The sequence below is a fragment of the Leptodactylus fuscus genome, chromosome 1, assembly GCF_031893055.1.
Source record: "Leptodactylus fuscus isolate aLepFus1 chromosome 1, aLepFus1.hap2, whole genome shotgun sequence".
Lineage (NCBI taxonomy): Eukaryota > Metazoa > Chordata > Amphibia > Anura > Leptodactylidae > Leptodactylus > Leptodactylus fuscus.
The window spans coordinates 135,058,875-135,080,157 of record NC_134265.1 but is presented as its reverse complement, the minus strand read 5'-3'; the positions used below and the strand labels follow the sequence as shown (position 1 = coordinate 135,080,157).

The 21,283-nt window shown below is 43.8% G+C and overlaps 1 protein-coding gene across 2 annotated transcripts in view; it reads right to left on the bottom strand.

Annotated features, from left to right (window-relative positions):
- Positions 1-1,330: 1,330 nt before the first annotated feature.
- Positions 1,331-21,283, bottom strand: part of LOC142194276 (twisted gastrulation protein homolog 1-A-like) — a 28,168-nt gene continuing 8,215 nt past the window's right edge. Inside the window, exons 2-6 of one of the 2 annotated variants that reach the window (XM_075263304.1) lie at positions 19,629-19,748; positions 15,921-16,020; positions 14,381-14,590; positions 2,156-2,425; positions 1,331-1,559 (exon numbers count right to left, since the gene is read on the bottom strand). In XM_075263304.1, coding sequence (XP_075119405.1) covers positions 2,178-2,425; positions 14,381-14,590; positions 15,921-16,020; positions 19,629-19,748 — 678 coding nt within the window. In that variant the 3' untranslated portion in view covers positions 1,331-1,559; positions 2,156-2,177. Of the gene's footprint in view, positions 1,560-2,153; positions 2,426-14,380; positions 14,591-15,920; positions 16,021-19,628; positions 19,749-21,283 lie in introns of those variants that run through there. The other variant, XM_075263314.1, reaches the window with a different exon arrangement.

The window sequence follows — 21,283 nt, the reverse complement described above, 5'->3', positions numbered from 1 at the left end:
CTACAGTGTTGAGGAAAATCATGAGGCTTTTGAGACCTCCTAACACATCCCCTTTAAGTGAAGGTGGAAATTTAACGATAGTGCAGTTTCATTACATTAGATGATTAGAGATGAGCGAACACTATTTGGAACAGCCGTTCCGAATAGCACGCTCCCATAGAAATGAATGGAAGCGACTTTGGACGCAGACTTTGCCGGCGGCCGGCCGCTTAACCCCACCCCACATGCCGGCTACGTCCATTGATTTCTATGGGAGCTTGCTATTCGAAACGGCTGTTTCGAATAGTGTTCGCTCATTTCTATAGATGATGTATTTACAGGGACATTTCATATTATGTGCAATGCATTGTTTAGCAACCTTTGGCCAGGTTTACACTCAAACTCTGGAAATACAGATTAGATAAATATTGGCTGAGCCTACTAGTTTTGGTGGAATTAGCTGGAGATCTAATATGTATGTTGGCGACCTGGTAGTCTCCCAGTGGCGTAACTACCGGGGAAGCAACGGAGTCAGCTGCCACAGGGCCCGGGACATTAGGGGGCCCGGCAATAGCCGCTACAGCTGCGGTTTCTTTTTATTTTGATAGGCCGTTACCGACAGGAGTTACTCCAGCCGGTAATAGGCCCTACTTACTTACCGATCCTGGCAGGAGCCGGGATTAGTAAGTGACACCGCGGGACCCACAAACATCAATATTATACTCAGTGGTCTTTTCAGACCCCCAAGTATAATGATCAGAGGCCCGGGAGAGGTAAGTGAACATAACAAACAGTGTTACTTACCTCTCCACGCTCTGCGAAGGCTTCGGGGCCTACTTGTGTGACGGTCACATGATGTCATTGAAGATAGCCGACAGTGGGGAGCGCAGGGATAGGTAAGTAACAGTGTTTATGTTTGTATCCCCCTCTCGGTCTCCGATTATTATACTTTGGGGTCTGAAAAGACCCCAGAGTATAATAATTGTTAATGGGTGTCCACAATGGAGCATAATACTGGGTGATGGGGCCACTATGGGGGATAATACTGGGTGATGGTGCCACTATGGGGCATAATACTGGGTGATGGGGCCACTATGGGGCATAATACTGAGTGAAGGGGCCACTATGGGGTATAATGCCGTGTGCAGGGGCAACTATGGGGCATAATACTGTGTGCAGGAGCCACTATGGGGTATAATGCTGTGTGCAGGGGCAACTATGGGGCATAATAGTGCGTGCATGGATGTGGGGGGCAGGGGAGTTGGTTGGGGTCTTCGGCATCAGTCGGGGGGGGCTCCATGTCAAAGGTTTGCCACGGTGCCCCGCCATTCCTACTTACGCCACTGTAGTCTCCTTAATGTACCGTATTCTATTGAGGAAGGAAGGATCAGATCCTTTGTTCCCTGAATAGGTAAGCCACTGGCAGAAATGTCTGGTAGTGGTTTATTACCCCTCTCCTGATTGAAATAAACATCCATGCATATTTATGGTATTTTTAGATTTTTAATGCATCTCAGATAGGTAAGAGATGTAAAACAAAGCTTTATCTTGTCTGCTTCTCCGCGATATATTTTTTTGGCCTAAAAATGAAAAAGGGAGAATAAAATGTAAAACATGATATGTGAACTTTCTATATTATTCTGTAAAAATAAAAAGTATCAGAGTAAAAGGCGTAGGATCAGAAGGAAAAGGACACACTAGTGTGCATTTAGACTAAGAGTTTTATAGGGTTTTGTTCTCTGCTGCACACACGATGGAATGGTTTTGTGAAAGAAGATGGTGACATCTGGAAGAAGAATACTTCTAACATCTGTTGCTTGGAGAGAGATTAGAGTGGTCAGGATGTGGATGGGGAAGCGTATGGTTTAACCACATTAAAAAATGATCTTTTGTTCTAAGGGTTTTTTTTGTACTAATAAAATACATCACAGTTTAAACTGGTATCCTGACAATATATGACGTTTTCCATCTTTTCATCTTAGGTTTGGTAAACTAGGTAGAGATTAGTTTTCTAGAAAATGTCCCCACAAATAGCATTGTGAACAGTCACCCAGACACACCAGGAAACACTCGTGGTCGATAAGCGTTATGGTTTCTTATTTGGCTTTTGGGTATATTAAACATGATATATAGACTAACTTGTTGAGCAGTACAAATTTTGCATTTCAAGGCTCACCTCGTAAATTTTCTTGTGGATCCTACTTTGTGTCTGTTTCTCCAGTAATCTGTACTCCTTTTGGGTGACACTGTTGGCATAATGGTTCCTTGCTTCCATATCCATAGCAATCTGGTCCCACACACTGACAACAGCCATTGTGAAACCAGCGATATCTGGAGGATCCAGTAAATTCACAGGTTTCATGACAACGTCTCATAGACATGCAGGATTTAAAATACATTACCGTGCAGATACTGGATGTATTCACGGAAGATTCAGCTGGTACAGCTAAAGTGCAAAAGAAAGAAACCACTTAGTCTATGATGCATGTTATCCAATAAAGGGATCCTATCTTTTAAACACATTTTTTTCTCCCTAACATGTCAGAATAGCCATAAGAAAGGCTATTTGTCTCCTACCTTTCCTTGTCTTCTCCGTGCCGCCGTTCGCCTGCAATCCCGTGGAGCTCTATCGCAGCACTGGGCGCAGGTCCCAGCACTCAAACAGCACTGGGGACGTCCCCAATGCTGCCAGAGAACTCTCCAGTTGGCCCTGATCCACTCCGGTCACATTCGCACTCCATTGCGACTGCGATCCTTATGCCACCCGTTACCAGACCTCCACTGCCTATTAAAAAAACATTGGGGGTCGGTAGAGCCCGCTAAAGCCATCCTTCGGGAGTCTGACCATGACTATGTACATATCTACATTCAGAAAAATGTTTTTTGGCCAGTTGAACAAATACCACAGTAAACTTGTCCCTGTAATATACTGCCCCATAAAAAACACTGCAATATGGTGACAAATCTGCCTTAAAGGGGTTTTCTGGGTAAATATATATATACAGTGGGGCAAAAAAGTATTTAGTCAGTCACCAATAGTGCAAGTTCCATCACTTAAAAAGATGAGAGGCGTCTGTAATTTACATCATAGGTAGACCTCAACTATGAGAGACAAAATGAGAAAACAAATCCAGAAAATCACATTGTCTGATTTTGTAAGAATTTATTTGCAAATTATGGTGGAAAATAAGTATTTGGTCAGTAACAAAATTTCATCTCAATACTTTGTTATATATTCTTTGTTGGCAATGACAGAGGTCAAACGTTTTCTGTAAGTCTTCACAAGGTTGGCACACAATGTTGTTGGTATGTTGGCCCATTCCTCCATGCAGATCTCCTCTAGAGCAGTGATGTTTTGGGGCTGTCGCTTGGCAACACAGACTTTCAACTCCCTCCAAAGGTTTTCTATAGGGTTGAGATCTGGAGACTGGCTAGGCCACTCCAGGACCTTGAAATGCTTCTTACAAAGCCACTCCTTCGTTGCCCTGGCGGTGTGCTTTGGATCATTGTCATGTTGAAAGACCCAGCCACGTTTTATCTTCAATGCCCTTGCTGATGGAAGGAGGTTTGCACTCAAAATCTCACGATACATGGCCCCATTCATTCTTTCATGTACCCGGATCAGTCGTCCTGGCCCCTTTGCAGAGAAACAGCCCCAAAGCATGATGTTTCCACCCCCATGCTTTACAGTAGGTATGGTGTTTGATGGATGCAACTCAGTATTCTTTTTCCTCCAAACACGTAAAGTGGTGTTTCTACCAAACAGTTCCAGTTTGGTTTCATCAGACCATAGGACATTCTCCCAATACTCTTCTGGAGCATCCAAATGCTCTCTAGCAAACTTCAGACAGGCCCGGACATGTACTGGCTTAAGCAGTGGGACACGTCTGGCACTGCAGGATCTGAGTCCCTGGCGGCGTAGTGTGTTACTGATGGTATGCTTTGTTACATTGGTCCCAGCTCTCTGCAGTTCATTCACTAGGTCCCCCCGCGTTGTTCTGGGATTTTTGCTCACCGTTCTTGTGATCATTTTGACCCCACGGGGTGAGATTTTGCGTGGAGCCCCAGAGCGAGGGAGATTATCAGTGGTCTTGTATGTGTTCCATTTTCTAATTATTGTTCCCACAGTTGATTTCTTCAATCCAAGCTGGTTGCCTATTGCAGATTCAGTCTTCCCAGCCTGGTGCAGGGCTACAATTTTGTTTCTGGTGTCCTTTGACAGCTCTTTGGTCTTCACCATAGTGGAGTTTGGAGTCTGACTGTTTGAGGGTGTGCACAGGTGTCTTTTTATACTGATAACAAGTTTAAACAGGTGCCATTACTACAGGTAATAAGTGCAGGAAAGAGGAGACTCTTAAAGAAGTTACAGGTCTGTGAGAGCCAGAAATCTTGATTGCTTGTAGGTGACCAAATACTTATTTTCCACCATAATTTGCAAATAAATTCTTACAAAATCAGACAATGTGATTTTCTGGATTTGTTTTCTCATTTTGTCTCTCATAGTTGAGGTCTACCTATGATGTAAATTACAGACGCCTCTCATCTTTTTAAGTGGTGGAACTTGCACTATTGGTGACTGACTAAATACTTTTTTGCCCCACTGTGTATATATCTATCTATATATATATATATATATATATATATATATATATATATATATATTTAAAAAAAAAAAAAAAAAAAGATCTTAGTGTTACTAATGGGTTAATAAGTGCACCCATATAACTTTAGAGGTATTTTGAGTGATTTCTTTGAGAGTACCTAGCATCTTCTGCATTTGTTTTCATGGTGTGTGTAGCTTCCTGCTGCAATGCATTCTGGTAGTTATAGGCTCTCATATTATCTCCAGCTCACTCCTCCCCTCCTCTTTCTCTATCACCCCTCCCTGTCTCCCTAACTATTCCTCCCACTGCTACCCTTTCCTAACTCACTAAGCACTAAGGTTCTGTCTTGCAGCACTGGATGGAGAAACTGAAAAATATATTACCCCAATACTTCAGAATACACAGACCTTTTCACTAGTCTTAAACTAGTTGTGACAGCTGACAGCTTTCCTCGCTCCTCCATACATGCACCCTCACTCACTGCCTGACATCCATGTACTGGGCTATCTCCCTGGGAGAAAAATAACAGGGCAGTTGGCAAGCCCTAATAAATATTAGATGGTCGATCAGTCCCATCAAAATCAGCGGTTTCAGCTTTTATATATCTAATGTAATTTGCAAGTATTACACCCCCAAGTGGCCTAAATGGCACTTTATCCGCTGTTTGTAGAAATGCTCACTGAACTGATGTATAGCAAAACATTTTCAGGCACCATGAGCAAGAGCAGAACACAGATTTCAGACAGTGGAAGGGTTAAAGGGACTTTCCAAGGCTACAATATCAATGGTCTATCCTTAATCAATGCCAAACGCCTGGTATTACATCTCAGTCCCGCTCAACTGAATGGGAATGAGCTGCAATACCAGGTACAGCCTCAAGAAAATGAGTGGAATTGTCCCTGGTAACAAATGAAATCATCTTCAGCCACCTGCCAATTGATCTGTTATTGATGGTCAATATTGTAGTCGTATAAAACCCTTTTTAGAGCAGTTCTGTCAGAAGTCTGTACACAATGCTTAGATGCTGTACAATTCTTGATGCATTTTTTGCCAAAGTCTGGAGTGGATCATATAGAGAAGAAAAGAGACTTCATAGTGCAATGATAGTAGATTCAATCACCATATACTTGTATACGTGTAGTACATCATACAGATTCAAATAGAGTAGACATGGATTGTAGAGAAATTGTGTAAACGTTTTTGGTCAAAAGACCTCCATCAGATGGTGTATGTGCTGGTTTTTCATGGCAGAAGTGGCAAGGCACCAAAGAATAGCGTGAATACACATAAGGACCCTGCTTCGTCATTTCTACACACTATAGTATGCCACCTACATCCTTATTGATCCTTATCGATTTTGTTGTATGCATTGCTCTTTCACATACGTCATACGAGTGTTGGATGCTTAATTCAAAGGCTGTGTTATGTCTTTATTCAGGTTATATTACATTTGGTTAAAAGCTCAGAATCCATTCAGTTGGCACAATGTGCATAGGTTTTTTATGATGCAGCACTTTTCTTGTAATAAGCAGTCTCTTGATACTAATAGAAAACCCACTTTGAAATGTTGGCGCAGGATCATAAATATAATATTCTGCATTATTGAACAGTAATTCTCAGCAATTGTGGTGAAGGAAAGTGCAATCTTGGCAGTCAGTTCTATCTAGTTGCAACTTAGTAAACTGGGCTCCATTGATAAAAAAAAAAAAAAGGAAAAAGAAAAATCTAACATTGCCAGTGCTGGGCTAATATTATATAAAGTCATGAGAAAAGCAACATACCCTATTTATGAATTCTGCAGATTTTACATATCAGGACATAATAAAATATTTCGGGTCCTAAGATGATGGTCTTAAAATTAGGTAAATACAAACTGAATGGAACAGTGGTGGTCAGACATACTGCTCCATTCATTTAATTGGAAGCACCAGAGATAGCCAAGCATTTGTACCTAAGCATCATTCAATTAAATGGAGTGTTGTGATCTACAAGTTTTAAACATGGAAATACTCTTACATGTACACCTTTACTAATCCCATAGGAATTAAAATGGAAAGCATCTGCCAGATGCCACTAATTAAACGCCCTTGATAAACTGATCAGCAAGTGTGACCAACTCTACAAAGGCAGAAGTTTTGGCAGTTTTCTAGTCTGGAGCATTCAGGCATGTGTTAACACAATCCAAGGAGGAAAGACATAGCTATATTCTTAGATAAGCAACTGCTGCTGTCCATCAATCTGGAAAGGATTAATGGCCATTTCCAAATAATTTGAAGTCCATCACTTTACAGTGAGAAAGATTATTCAGAAATGGAAAACATTCAAGACTGATGAGAATCTTCTCAGGAGTGGATATTTCAGCAAGTTCACACCAAGGTCAAACCATTCAGAGCTCAGAGAAAGAAAAAAAAAAGAACATGACAGCACATCCTAAATGAGCAACTTGCAGTCTTTGATTTGACCATGAACTTTTCTGTATACCAAAATATTCTATGGTCAAATTTGAGACCATCTATTCAGAAACTCAGCCAACGTCCAGATGTCAAATCAATTGAAAAGGCTTTCTGTGAATAGATGAATGCCCACAAACCTCAATGGACTGAAGTAATGCTGTAAAGAAGAGTGGACCAAAATTCTACTAGAAAGATGTGGCAGACTGATAAAGTCATAGAGAAAACCATTACTTCAAGTTATTGCTGCCATTAGGAAAATCAGGTTTTTTTTAGGCTAACGCTCGGTTCACATCTGCGCCTGGTCTCCGTACAGGAATTCTGTGCGCGTCTCCGCATGAAAAAATTTTTCACCCTTTTCAGGGTTGCTTTTTTTTTAAAATGCAGATTAGGTTTGCGTTCAGGGGGTCCCCAAGCGGACCCCACGAATGGAAACCCGTGCGAAGATGTGAACCAAGCCTAAGGCCCCACGTTATAGAAACGCAGCATTTTTGTCGCAGATTTTGCTGCAGTTTTTGAGCCAAAGCCAAAAGTGGATTTAACAGGAGGGAAACATCTAAGAGCTTCCTTTATAATTCCCATTCCTTTTCAAGACTCTCAGGATTTTGGCTCGAAAAAAACACTGCAAAATCCTGAAACTTGGGTTTTACATGGGTTTTAAAGAAACAGCACCAACCCTGTCCACAAACAGTTCATGGACAGTTGTTGAACAGTTTATAGAATAAAGCGGCCATGATTCTGATCATGTACAAATCTTTAATATGTTATTGGTTTATGTTCCTGCAGTTGCAACAAGGGGGGCTTCTTACATACATTTTCTGGCGTGTTTTTTACACGTGTATAAAATGTCATTGAAGTCAATGGGAGTCTTATTTTTACACGTGTATTCTTTACACGTGTACTGTGCCAAAATGAGCACGCGTTTACTCCGTGTGAATGGGTGTGGTGTGTGAGTCTCTGGAAGTGGGAGACTGGGAGGAGACCCTTTGCTTTCTATGGTCCCTAGGCTGAACAAGCATTGGTCAAAGATGGCAACTGTGTTCCAACCAAGCTGGTGAGATCAACAGTTTTATTTTGGACCTTTTGTTGCCTGAAGTAAGGACTTTGTGTTTGCCACAGGTTTCGTATTGACAACCATCTGAAGAAGCTGCTTAAAGGGGTATTCCCATGTACATAATCATATCTATTCTTGTAGATAATTAAAAGTTAAACATTTTTGCGAATATAAGTAATTAAAAATTCTGCAGTGTTTTAAAGATTTCCTCTAACCATCTTAGTGGTGACAGTCTGTTATCTTTATCGGTTGCCATGGATACGACCACTAATGCAGAAACTTTCTATGGTCTAGGACTTGTCAGGAACCAGCTCTGATTTTCTTATTGTAGCTGAGTTATCAGGCAGGGACAATACATGTATCAGAAGATATCCCGGCCACAATAAGGACATCATGGCTGATTTTCTGTCCTTAGAAAGTTTCTGCATTCATGGTCGTATCCACTGGCAACCGATCAAGATAAAAGACTGTCACCACTAAGAAAGTTAGAGAAAATCTTTAAAACTCTGCAGAATTTTTAATTACTTATGTTTGCAAAAATGTTTAACTTTTAATTATCTACAAATTTAAAAATAATTGTGTAGCTGGGAATACCCCTTTAAGTTTCTCCACTGTTTTGCCTTGCATGAAATAAATAGAAACCTGGGACTGTTTCTGTCTATAATAGCACAGAAAAATACAAAAAGTACCGAGCACAGATATGCTGCAGCTTTCTTATGGTGGTGAGAAAGTGGTTGGCAGCCTGAAGAACTGTAACACTGGAGACTACAGCAGCAGTGGGACCATCCAACACCCCCTCGGGGAGAAGCAAATCCAATAACCATTTTGGTTATATTATTTTATGATCATTCTTGGGATGATTCTTATAGTAGTTTTGTCTTGTGGTTTATGTATTAATAGGATACGTGTATATTGGTTGTACACTTGAAAAAGGGGTAATCCCCGAAACACTGTCCCGTAGCGTCGTGTGTAAAGAACCTCAAATAAAGTGCATATTAATTCAACATTCTGAGGAGTAGCGCAGTATCCTTTCCATCCATTGGTCGTCCTTTCCTGATTTGTTTCTGTCTATAAAACACCTACTCTACTACAGAGCTAAACCCTCACAATAGGTAAATCCTGGAAACCCCCCTGTGTTGCAGTCAAGAATAAAGAATTTGTGATTTACAAAAATTGAATTGTATGATCTAAAGTTGCCTAGTGTGCAAAAAAAAAAATTCTCTTCTCTAGCGGTTTGGGAGGACAAAGTTAATCAACTGTCCAGGTTTGAGGAATTTCTTAGCTGGACGACCAGATCTCATGAGAAGTATTTGAAAACTTGGTACCCATGGCTTTTGCGAAATGTCAAGACTTGATCGACCAACTTGGATAAATGACACCTCATCCAGTATTGGAATTGGCCATTCCCTTCCCTCCCTCTCCCTCTCTTCTTTTTCCCTCTCTGTTTCCTCTCTATTACCTACCTTCTCTTTTCACTTGTATGCTTATGTAGATTTGTAAGAAACACAATACTGTCCTATTATGGACCCAATAATTTAATGTTGTGTACGATATTTTTCTCCTATGCTTTTATTCTTTGATTTTGTGGCTTGTGTAGGTTTACTGTACTTTTTGTACCTTTACAAGATTTGCGTTGATATTTGCCTGTATGTTCTTATAAAATACTCAAAAAAAAAGTAAAAATTTGGAATTAAGAAAAAAAATAAATTAAAAAAAATATTCTAAACTCTATTTTGCTGGTCACATCTACAAAAGCTTGTGAACCACTTATATGCTGTTTTAGGGCCGGCTAGTGACATAGTGGACATACTTACAGCCACAGCAAAGTGGATGGGATACTAGCAAATCCCATCCTCATTTTGTGGAAAAATACACACAGTGGACACAACGTGATTTCCAAAACCATTGCAGTTTTAGAAATCACAGCATAACAGTTATACCTACAGAAACACCAGTGGTTTCCCTATAGGTGTAACTGAAGCAGAAAGTCTTCTGAGGAAACCTCTGTGAACTTTCTGTGAAAACCTATGTGGAAAAAAACGCAATGTGTTGGTACCTCGGTTTTTCCTGCAGCGGGACACTTTGTGGAGCCTTAGCATCTGTATGCAAATGTTCTGGTCAGTGCATTCAGGGCATGGCTGTGTCTGCAGGAGCACCCACTTTTACCTGTGGTCACCACACCCAGGGTCGGACTGGTCCACCGGTGTACCGGTGAATCCCCCGGTGGGCCCCAGGCCCTGACTGTTAAATCCTCATTGTACTAATGCAGATACATTGGTCGGGGCCCCCAATCGAGCACCTGACCAATGCATCTGCATTTGCCTCAGCACACAGGGGCCTCCATTAGCTGAAGCTGCACATAGTGTCCTCCCGATATATAGGGAAAGTATATACCGGAGGACACGTGTGCAGCTTCAGCCTCAGCTATAATGGCAGCTCGTACTCCTGTCACTGAGCTGCTGCTCTCCTGTGAGGCCCTGCTGTGCTGCCCGCACTTCCTGCTTCCCTCCCCCTCCCCTCACAGTGAGTCGTCTCTCACATCGGATCGTGTGGGGAAGACAGGAGCTGTCTCATGCAATGCTGTGCTCTTCTGGAAAATGTAAGTACATCCTTTTGGTAAAATCTGTCTATGTAATATGTATATATGTGTACATTTGTGTACTGTATGTGTGTTGTATATTGTGTGAGTACTGTGTCTTTGTATACAGGTATGTATACAGTATACTACAATAATGTTTATGGGTGAGTGTATGTATGTATATATGTGAGTATATATAGTATTCATACATTCATATAAGTATATATGACATATATGGTATCAGGGGCGTAACTACCATGGAGGCAGCGGAGGCGGCTGCCACAGGGCCCGGGCCATTAGGGGGCCCGGTGACAGCCGATACCGCTGCGTTTTTTGTTTTTTTTTAATAGGCTGTTACGGGCCCTATTCACTTGCCGATCCTGGCTGGGCTGGGATCGGTAAGTGACACTGCGGGTCCCACAAATACCATCGTTATACTCGGGGGTCTTTGCAGACCCCCGAGTATAATGATCGGCGGATCGGGAGAGGTAAGGGAACATAACAAACAGTGTTACTTACCTCTCCACAATCCTGCCAGGCATCCTTCCTGACGTCTCTGACGTCACATGAACCTGGCCTGCGTCCCGGATCATGTGACGTCTGACGTCATTTCAGAAGGACGGCAGCGGAGAAGACAGCGTTGGAGTCGGGGACAGGTAAGAAACAGTAATTTTTTATGTTTTTATTCCCCCGGGTCTCCGATTATTATACTCTGGGGTCTGAAAAGACCCCAGAGTATAATAACTGTTTATGGGTGTCCACAGTGGGACATAATACTGTGTGCAGGGGCCACTATGGGGCATAATACTGTGTGCAGGGGCCACTATGGGGGATAATACTGTGTGCAGAGGCCAGTAAGGGACATAATACTGTGTACAGGGGCCACTATGGGGGATGATACTGTGTACTGGGGCCACTATGGGGGATAATACTGTGTGCAGGGGCCACTATGGGGCATAATACTGTGTGCAGGGACCACTATGGGGTATAATACTGTGTGCAGGGGCCACTATGGGGTATAATACTGTGTGCAGGGGCCACTATGGGGTATAATACTGTGTGCAGGGGCCATTATAGGGGAAAATACTGTGTGCAGGGGCCACTATGGGGTATAATACTGTGTGCAGGGGCCACTATGGGGTATAATACTGTGTACAGGGGCCACTATGGGGCATAATACTGTGTGCAAGGGCCACTATGGGGGATAATACTGTGTGTAGGGGCCACTAAGGGTCATAATACTGTGTGCAGGGGCCATTATAGGGGAAAATACTGTGTGCCCCCATAGATTAGATTTCCGCGCGGTCTCTGTACGGAACATGTGGACAGGAAAGTAGATCATGAAGTACTTTTCTGTCCGCATGTTCCGTGTGGACACCGCACGGAAAGCTCACGGACTCCATTTTAATCTATGGGGTCCATGTGCTTTCACAGCACACCGCTTGCTAATGCGTTCAGTAGTCTGTTCGGGGGCCACCATGCGGACTCCCCAAATGGATTACTGAATGCAGATGTGAACCAGGCCTGAGTGTGTAGGTATACAGTGTGTGCAATCCCATCCACACATTGCAGAAAAATACATGCAGTAGAGGTGTAAAAAAAAAAAAAAAAAAAAAAAGTATACTCACCTGTCCACAGCCCCCCGTTGTCCCCGTCTTTGTCTGTTCGGTCTCACGGTCTCATTACTGGAAATTCTTTACCTAACTAGTCTCAGCGATCACATGAGGTGCAGGACTCCCAGCAAGGAGGCACCAGTACGAGACTGAATGGACACTGGCAGTGCACAACGGAGCGCTGGGGACAGATGAGTATGCTTTTTTATTTATTTGTTTTTTATTTTACACTTCCCACCCGGGACATGAGTTGCTCCAATTCCTGGACAACCACTTTAAGGGCTAGTTCACACGGGGAAGTTGGCAGCGGATTTTGAGGTGGAATCCGCCTCAAAATCCGCTGCCAAAAATGACTCCCAATGACTTCAATGGGAGCTGCCCTATCTTGCCGCAGATTCCGCGGCTGAATCAATCTCAGCATCCGCGGCGCGAGGCTCCGGCCCATTCATTTGGGTCTAATCCAGAGCGGAATGCCACGACGGGATGCCTGGCATCTGCGACAGAATGTTCACACGCAGAGTTCATGTATCTCTGTGTGAACTAGCTCTAAAGGATTTATTCATCTTTCTAATATTGATGGTCTGTCCTTAGGATAAGCCATCAATATTACATCTACGATGATACAACAGCCAGGACCTCTGCAGATCAGCCTTTTCCAGGACCAAGCAGCTACAGGGAATAGTAGCATTTCTAGGAGCCGCGCTGTTCACTTGCCATAGAAGGTGTAGCAATACATTTAGGTAGTGCACATGGTATAGTGGGTGAGCAGCATGGCTCCCGACATGTTATTACCTTTAGACGTCGTGTTTTGGTCCCGCTGATCTGCATGGTCCTGGCGGTGGGCCCCTAGAAACAATTCCACTGGTGGGCCCTAGACACCCCAGTCCGACCCTGACCACACCGGTGAGTATTTGTTAGGATGGAGCCCTAAGTGGCAAACACAGACAAAACCGGGTGCTCCAGTCAATGCAGCCATGCTCCAGGTGCACCAAACAGCTAGCTTGCACTTGGCGAACAAGCTTATAGTGTCAAGCAGCCCTAAGAATAGCGTGTAAAAGGTTTAGAACAGGGATTAGCAACCTTCAGGCCTCCAGCTTTTGTGAAACTACACTGCCCAGCATGCACACTTATTTGCCCGTTTTTGAAGTGTCTGGAGCATATTGGAAGTTTTTGTAATAGTTTAAAGGGATTCTACCATTAAAACCTCTTTTTTTTATGGATAAGATGTCGGAATAGCCTTTAGAAAGGCTATTCGTCTCTTACCTTTAGATGTGATCTCCACCGCGCCGTTCCTTAGAAATACCGTTTTTTACCGGTATGCAAATTAGTTCTCTGGCAGCGATGGGGGCGGGTTGAAAATGTGATGGGGGTGTCCGTACTGCTGCTCGAGAACACGATCCTGCGACGCTTCTATCTTCAGCTGGACCCTCCCCTTCTCTGTCGTCTTCCTCCTGCGTCACCTCCGATGCCTGCGCAGTTGGCTCTGCCAGTGAGACACTAGTAGAGCCGACTGCGCATGCCGGCCGGCGGCCATTTTTGGGAGGCCGCTCTTGCTCTTGTAGTTCAATGCAGGAGCGGCCTCCCAAAAATCGCTGCCGGCCGGCATTTGCAGTAGGCTCTGCTGGTGTCTCACTGGCAGAGCCAACTGCGCAGGCGTCGGAGGTGACGCAGGAGGAAGACAACAGAGAAAGGGAGGATCCAGCTGAAGATAGAGGCGTCGCAGGATCATGTTCTCGAGAAGCAGTACGGACACCCCCATCACATTTTCAGTGCTGGGGCCCGCCCCCATAGTTGTGAGAGAACTAATTTGCATACTGGTAAAAAACGGTATTTCTAAGGAACGGCACGGCGGAGATCACATCTAAAGGTAAGAGACGCATCTTTCCTAGCTAGAACCAGGAGTCTATAACTTATGCTTTTCATTCTCTTTAGGACTCACGTTTGCCTTTTGTTACCCCCCCCCCCCTTCACATTTCCTAAATAAATAAATAAATAATAACTGTATAATATGACCTGTATGAGCCTGGCCTAAAGGCATGCAGAATGGTCACAGCTGAAAACAGGAAGATTTACTGTTAATATTTTCATTGTCCATAACTTACCTGTATGTAAACCAAGCAGAATGTGATCTAGGTGCAATTGCTGGCTGAGCTCTTTGGTGACAGGCAGTGTGTGAACATTCCAGTCCTTAGCCGCATCTCCTTGTAGTTCACTCAAGGACTGAAACAAAGAAGGCAGTGGCATAGGCAGCACCTCCAGTGAACTTCTTCGGGCGGCATGCTTACGACTTCCCTTACTCTCACTGCACAAACCTGAGATACGGAAAGACGCAGACTATAATTTGACAGTTCATATGGCAAAATTGTAGATGGTATCTATATTTCAAGAAGATTTATGGCTTCATCTACATAAGATAAGATAAGATAAGATAAGATAATCCTTTAATAGTCTCACATTGGGGAAATTTCAGCATGTTACAGCAGCATAGTAATACAGATACAGGATAATACACAGTAATATATTACAGACATAGACACACATATGCTGAGAAGAGAAGATATACTAGGAGTCCATAGCAGCTAAGGAACGGAAGAGAAAGAAGGAAGACTTCATAGCCATAATCATTAGTTCTCTGTGCGGAGTGATCTTCGCTTGATCTGATGTAGATCATACAGCCTGATCGCGGTTGGAAGGAAGGACCTGCGATAGCGCTCCTTCTCACACTTGGGGTGAAGCAGACGGTCACTTACAGTGCTGCCAAGTGCCATCAAGGTCCCATACATGAGGTGGGATTTGTTCTCCTACATGGAGGTCACCACAGACAGTATCCTTCTGTCACCCACCACCTGTACTGGGTCCGGGGGGCTCCCCAGGACAGAGCTGGCCCTTCTACCCAGCCTGTCAAGTCTATTTCTGTCCCTGGTTAATATACTGCTCCCCCCGCAGGCCACACCGAAAAAGATGGCTGAAGCAACCAAAGAGTTGAACAAGGCCCTAAAAAGTGGCCCCTGGACTCCAAAGGCCCTCAGCCTCCTGAGCAGGTAGAGTCCGCTGTGACCCTTTCTGTGCAGCGCACACATAGAGCAACCAAGGAGTTCATCCAACAGAGATATGGTGAATTTACTAACCCATCTATGCCAGTTTTCAGACATAGGTGTAAATTTGGCCACATTGTTTCTTCTGTGCTCCATTCAACTGTCTTTACGAAAGATGAGCTTGGGGGAGGGATTTCTGCATGTCCGTGGCGTGCATTTTCTCGCACTGTGGAAATGGGATTTGTGTGGGGTCCCGGCCTTATACCTGAAATTTATGCTAGTTCCTGACTGGTGCAGATTTCAATTCTGGTGCATGGGAGGACCTCTTAATAATTCAGGTGGGGACTTCATTAAAGCTGGCGTACAGATTGCCAGTCCTAAGAAATTCCCCAAACTGTGCTTATTTCTATGTTGCAAGGTTTCGGTTCCGAGTCTGTGGACCGCTATTTACTTATATGCCCGTCTACTCCAGGAGATGATTGTCCTGTTACCTAATACCTTACAATATCTTAATATGGAATCAAAAGTTTCGCTTTAACTGTAAGATGTGCACAAAACAGCCTACAACATACAAAATAATCGCTATGATGTCAGGAAGGCTGCTTACCCACACAACTGCAGCACTGGTCCCAAAGACTTCCAAGACACAGCATGCAGTCCTGACAGCAGGGACAATCCTCTTCCTTCAGGTTGCACTGACAGAGCTCCTAAGAAGAAAGATTATGTCAAGATTCGTACAGATTTGTCCAGGAAGTCAGTACAAGTCTGAGTTCTGAAATTGAATGTCTGAAATATTGGCCCAGATTGATTAGCAGCTGGACATTGTAAACTTAGGCAGGCAGGTATGTTTCTGATGTGGGACAGAATTTGCAGCAGAATGCAGTCGGATAACATTGGATGACACTCTGTCATTCCCAATTGCATTCCCTGAAGTACTTGCCCCTATTGGGACTTTTCATCGGAATGGAATGGACCATTGAAACACTCCTTGGAGAAGCATCGGATGGCACACTTGGTCGTAAGCATGGAGTCTTAGAACTTTTGGACACTACATTCTAATTGTACTACATCAGAAATATATCTCTGCAGTTATCTTCAAAGTCTCGTGTAGTAGATACATACATTACACTCTATTTAAGTCATAATACATGAATATAACTACCGTATATACTCAAGTATAAGCCGACTCGAATATAAGCCGAGGCCCCTAATTTTACCACAAATAAACTGGGAAAACTTATTGACTTGAGTATAAGCCGAGGGGGGGGGGGGAATCCACCATTGCAGATAAAAAGTCTGGTCATGTGCATTGCAGCTTAGTAACTCCATGTGCCTCATAGTAATAGCAGTTAACCTCATCATGTCCCTCACATTAACCCCCTGTGTGCCTCACATAAGAGTTACTGATACGTGGGACACATGGAAGTAATAATTAGGTATCTTCATAATTAAGGTCCTTTATTAGTACCCTCATGTGTCTCACATATTAGTAACCCTGATATGGGGCACACAGGGGTTAATATGAGGGACATGATGGGATTAACTGATATTAATGTGAGGCACATGGAGTTACTGAAACTAAATTAGTAACCCCAAATGCCTGACATTAATAGGTATAGTAACAGGCACAGCAGGTACCTGTGGCTTTACTTTCACTTTACTGTAGCTTCCTCTCCTCCGTACAACAGACATCTTCTATAAGACACAATGAATCCTGCACATAACGGCCACTGACTTATCTGCAGGCGTTACATTCTAGTGGCTACAGGACCTTTGATGACATCACAGTCACATGACCTTACATGACAAGCCAATCACAGAGCAGTAGCACTAAAGGACCTCCCCCTTAGGTTAATTTATGCAGGTCCTTGCAGGTCTCTGTGCTCCGTAGACCCTGACTCAAGTATAAGCCAAAGGGGGCTTTTCCAGCATAAAAACTGTGCTGAAATAGTCAGCTTATACTCGAGTATATATGGTAAATATAACCATATACACATTTTATGTGATAATTTAACAAGATACATAGACAATTTTTTTTAAAAGGCTTAGTGCAGCGGTAGACAACCTACCATATTAGTAGGGCCTCCATGGAATTCCAATGAATCAGAGAGACCCACAAAGGGTACTTACACATACATATAAGGCTTATTGAACTTGCCGCTTTCTGCTGTTTAACATTTGGGTGTTCAGGATATATCTACATCCAATAATTTTTGTCTAATAATCTTAATCTCAATGTTGCACACTACAATTCCTGGATAATGGAGCTGTTTTGACCACATATGTTGCAGAACTAAACCAAATGACATTTGGCATGACACTATAGATCAGGGGTGCCCAGTCGATTGCGAAGGACGTATGGGTCGATCGTGGGATGCAGCCAGGGATCCCCGGTGTCTGCTTGTTCACAGCGCAGGCTGAGAATCATCTCTGGACACTGGCAGGCCGGGGCCTTGCACTCATTCGCAGTCAGGGCTGCGCCGGCCGTGACTGCAAGTGTCCGGAGATGACTCCCAGCCTGCGCTGTGAACAAGCACTCCGGACACTTGCAGGCCGGGCTGCAGCAGCTCCGGGGATTGACGCGCTCCCCGCTCTTACGGATGAAGGGAGCCGGGGTGCTGCTTGTTCACAGCGCAGGCTGAGAGTCATCTCCGGACACTTGCAGGCAGGGCCGGCGCAGCCCTGACTGCGAACGAGTGCAAGGCCCTGGCCTGCCAGTGTCCAGAGATGATTCTCAGCCTGCGCTGTGAAGAAGCAGACACCGGAGAGCTGTCTCCTGCTCTCACGCTCCACCCCGCCCAAGGACCCACCCACAGGCCCACAAGAAGTGGGTAGTAGATCTTATCCCTTGGTCAGTTTATAAAGTAGCTCACATGCTGAAAAAGTGTGAGTACCCCTGCTATAGATCATATAAGCATCTTCAAAAAAAAAAAAAGCAATAATTCCAATTTCATAATATGAGTTTATTTATTTGCCCATATTGAGGCCACAAGTACCAACCCATATATAGGTTTGATCACCCAAACTAACAGCATGATGAGGAACGCAGATTATGCTCGTATGAAATTGGATTCAAATGGCAGCAGACTGGACTCTGTGGACTGGACATCTGTGGACTGATGCAGTGGCGTAACTACCACCATAGCAGCGGTAGCAGCTGCCACAGGACCCGGGACATTAGGGGCCCGGTGACAGCTGCTACCGCTGCTATCATTATTCTCGGAGGTCTTTTCGGACCCCCGAGTATAATGATCGGGGCCCCCTGTTGGTGGAATACTTTCCACCAACAGGGGGCCCCGAAGCTGCAACAACGGCTGAGACACAGGAGCTGCAGGTCTGGCTCCTGTCAGCGCTTCAGGACGCTCTCCCTCTCTCCCCCCTCCCTTTCTCTGCTGTCCTCTGCCCACCAATGAGAGGAGGAGGCGGGGCTTATCCCTGCTGAGCTCCTGCCGTCCTGCACTGGAGGAAGAAAGGAAGAAGGAAAATGAAACTAAAGCTACACAGGTACGTACTGGGGTTACTTATTAATGTCAGGCATATGGGGTGATTACTTGTGTTTTAGTAACTCCATGTGCCTCATATTAATAGCAGTTAACCCCATCATCTCCCTCACATTAACCCCTTGTGTGTCTCACCATAAGAGTTACTGATATGTGAGACATATGGGGGTAATAATAATGAAGATACTTTATTATTACCTCCATGTCTCTCACATATGAGTAACTCTTATGGTGAGGCACACAGGGGTTAATGTGAGGGAGATGATGGGGTTAACTGCTATTAATATGAGGCACATGGAGTTACTAAATTGTAATGCACATGACCAGATTTTTTATCCACAATTTGTCCTGGTATAGCGGTCAGCGGGTGACGTGACAGTATTTAGTCCTGTAGGGGCCACTAAGGGACATAATACTGTGTGCAGGGGCCACTATTGTGTATAATACTGTGTGCAGGGGCCACTATGGGACATAATACTGTGTGCAGGGGCCACTATGGGACATAATACTGTGTGCAGGGGCCACTATGGGACATAATACTGTGTGCAGGGGCCACTATTGGGTATAATACTGTATGCAGGGGCCACTATGGAACATAATAGAGCGCGCAGGAATGCGTAGGAGGGACTCGGTCGAGATCTTCAGTGTCGGGGGGGCCCCATGTCAAAAGTTCGCCACGGGGCCCTGCCATTCCTAGTTACGCCACTGGACTGATGGTTTGGCTAAAACTGTGCAAATGTAAAACTTGCCTATTAATGTTATTTTAGGATCCACAGAGAATACAACCAGCAGCTTACCCCACCCCAGAATCTTACCTGTAAGAGACATTTACTGACGTCACTTGCGCAGAGAGCTTTGTTGCAGCCAGCTACAGGTGAAATGAAAGCACAGTAAGTTGTGGCTAGCATGAGCCCTGCCAGATGCCATGATTTCACCTGTCCAAAATACATAAATTGGTTGTGACAATGGTTTTCCTCTAGCAGAATAATTATACATTTTTTGATGAAACTATAGACAAAAAACGTGTGAACCAATCCACTAGATGGGGTAATAAAAACTGTAAATCTTTATTAGTCAAAAATCTAGAAAAAATCTCCACAATACATTAAAATCAGTAGCAGGATTGAGCACCACTCTATAGCTGGGTAACAACACACAAAGGGGAGTAATATTGTTTTATTTCCCTTTCTATTAGTTTAGTAGCAATGTCACCCTCCTAAGTAATGGCTAAGAGTTGTCAAGCTAGCTAGTTTTGTATATCAGACTTTCACCTTAGCTGACCCCTAGTTACATTTCAGTAGTTAGTTAACCTTTTAGTAATGTGTTTCAATCACTCAAAGGAATCTGTTTATTGTGGGTGGCTTATACTGTTACAAAGAACAACCATGATGTTTCAGATGTTTATGAATCAGAAAGGGGAGAAGAGTCGCTCAATTCATATCTGCTCAACAATGGAAACTGTAATATGCCACTTAGGGAAGAAAATGCAAACATTCCTAATTTTGCCAGGACAATCCCAGGAACTGGCTTTTATTTAAACTTCATTCCAAAATTTCCAGTCTTGGGGACATCCCAAGTGAGCTTTAAAGGGGTTTCCTTTGAGTTTCACCTGGTCTCCTGTCTCCTCTCCTGTTCTCCTCCTGGTTTCAGTGACCAATTGCTGAGCCGGCTTGGCCTGTGTGATAAACAGCTCAGGCCAGAAGTGTTCTCCAAGATAAAAATGCCAATTGCTAACTCTGGCAGCACTTGTCAAGCCCATTTTTCTATCCTTCATCAGACCTGGGCAGCTGGCACATTAGCTATCAATCACAGGGAAAAGAAGAGAAAGGAGGTGACCGGGAACAGGGATATTCATCATCAGCCCAGCAGAAGTGGACAGAAACCTGGGCAACAATCTGTAAACACTGAGGATGCATACAGTGGGGCAAAAAAGTATTTAGTCAGTCACCAATAGTGCAAGTTCCACCACTCAACTATGAGAGACAAAATGAGAAAACAAATCCAGAAAATCACATTGTCTGATTTTGTAAGAATTTTTTTGCAAATTATGGTGGAAAATAAGTATTTGGTCACCTACAAGCAATTAAGATTTCTGGCTCTCACAGACCTGTAACTTCTTCTTTAAGAGTCTCCTCTTTCCTGCACTCATTACCTGTAGTAATGGCACCTGTTTAAACTTGTTGTCAGTATAAAAAGACACCTGTGCACACCCTCAAACAGTCAGACTCCAAACTCCACTATGGTGAAGACCAAAGAGCTGTCAAAGGACACCAGAAACAAAATTGTAGCCCTGCACCAGACTGGGAAGACTGAATCTGCAATAGGCAACCAGCTTGGATTGAAGAAATCAACTGTGGGAGCAATAATTGGAAAATGGAAGACATACAAGACCACTGATAATCTCCCTCGATCTGGGGCTCCACGCAAAATCTCACCCCGTGGGGTCAAAATGATCACAAGAACAGTGAGC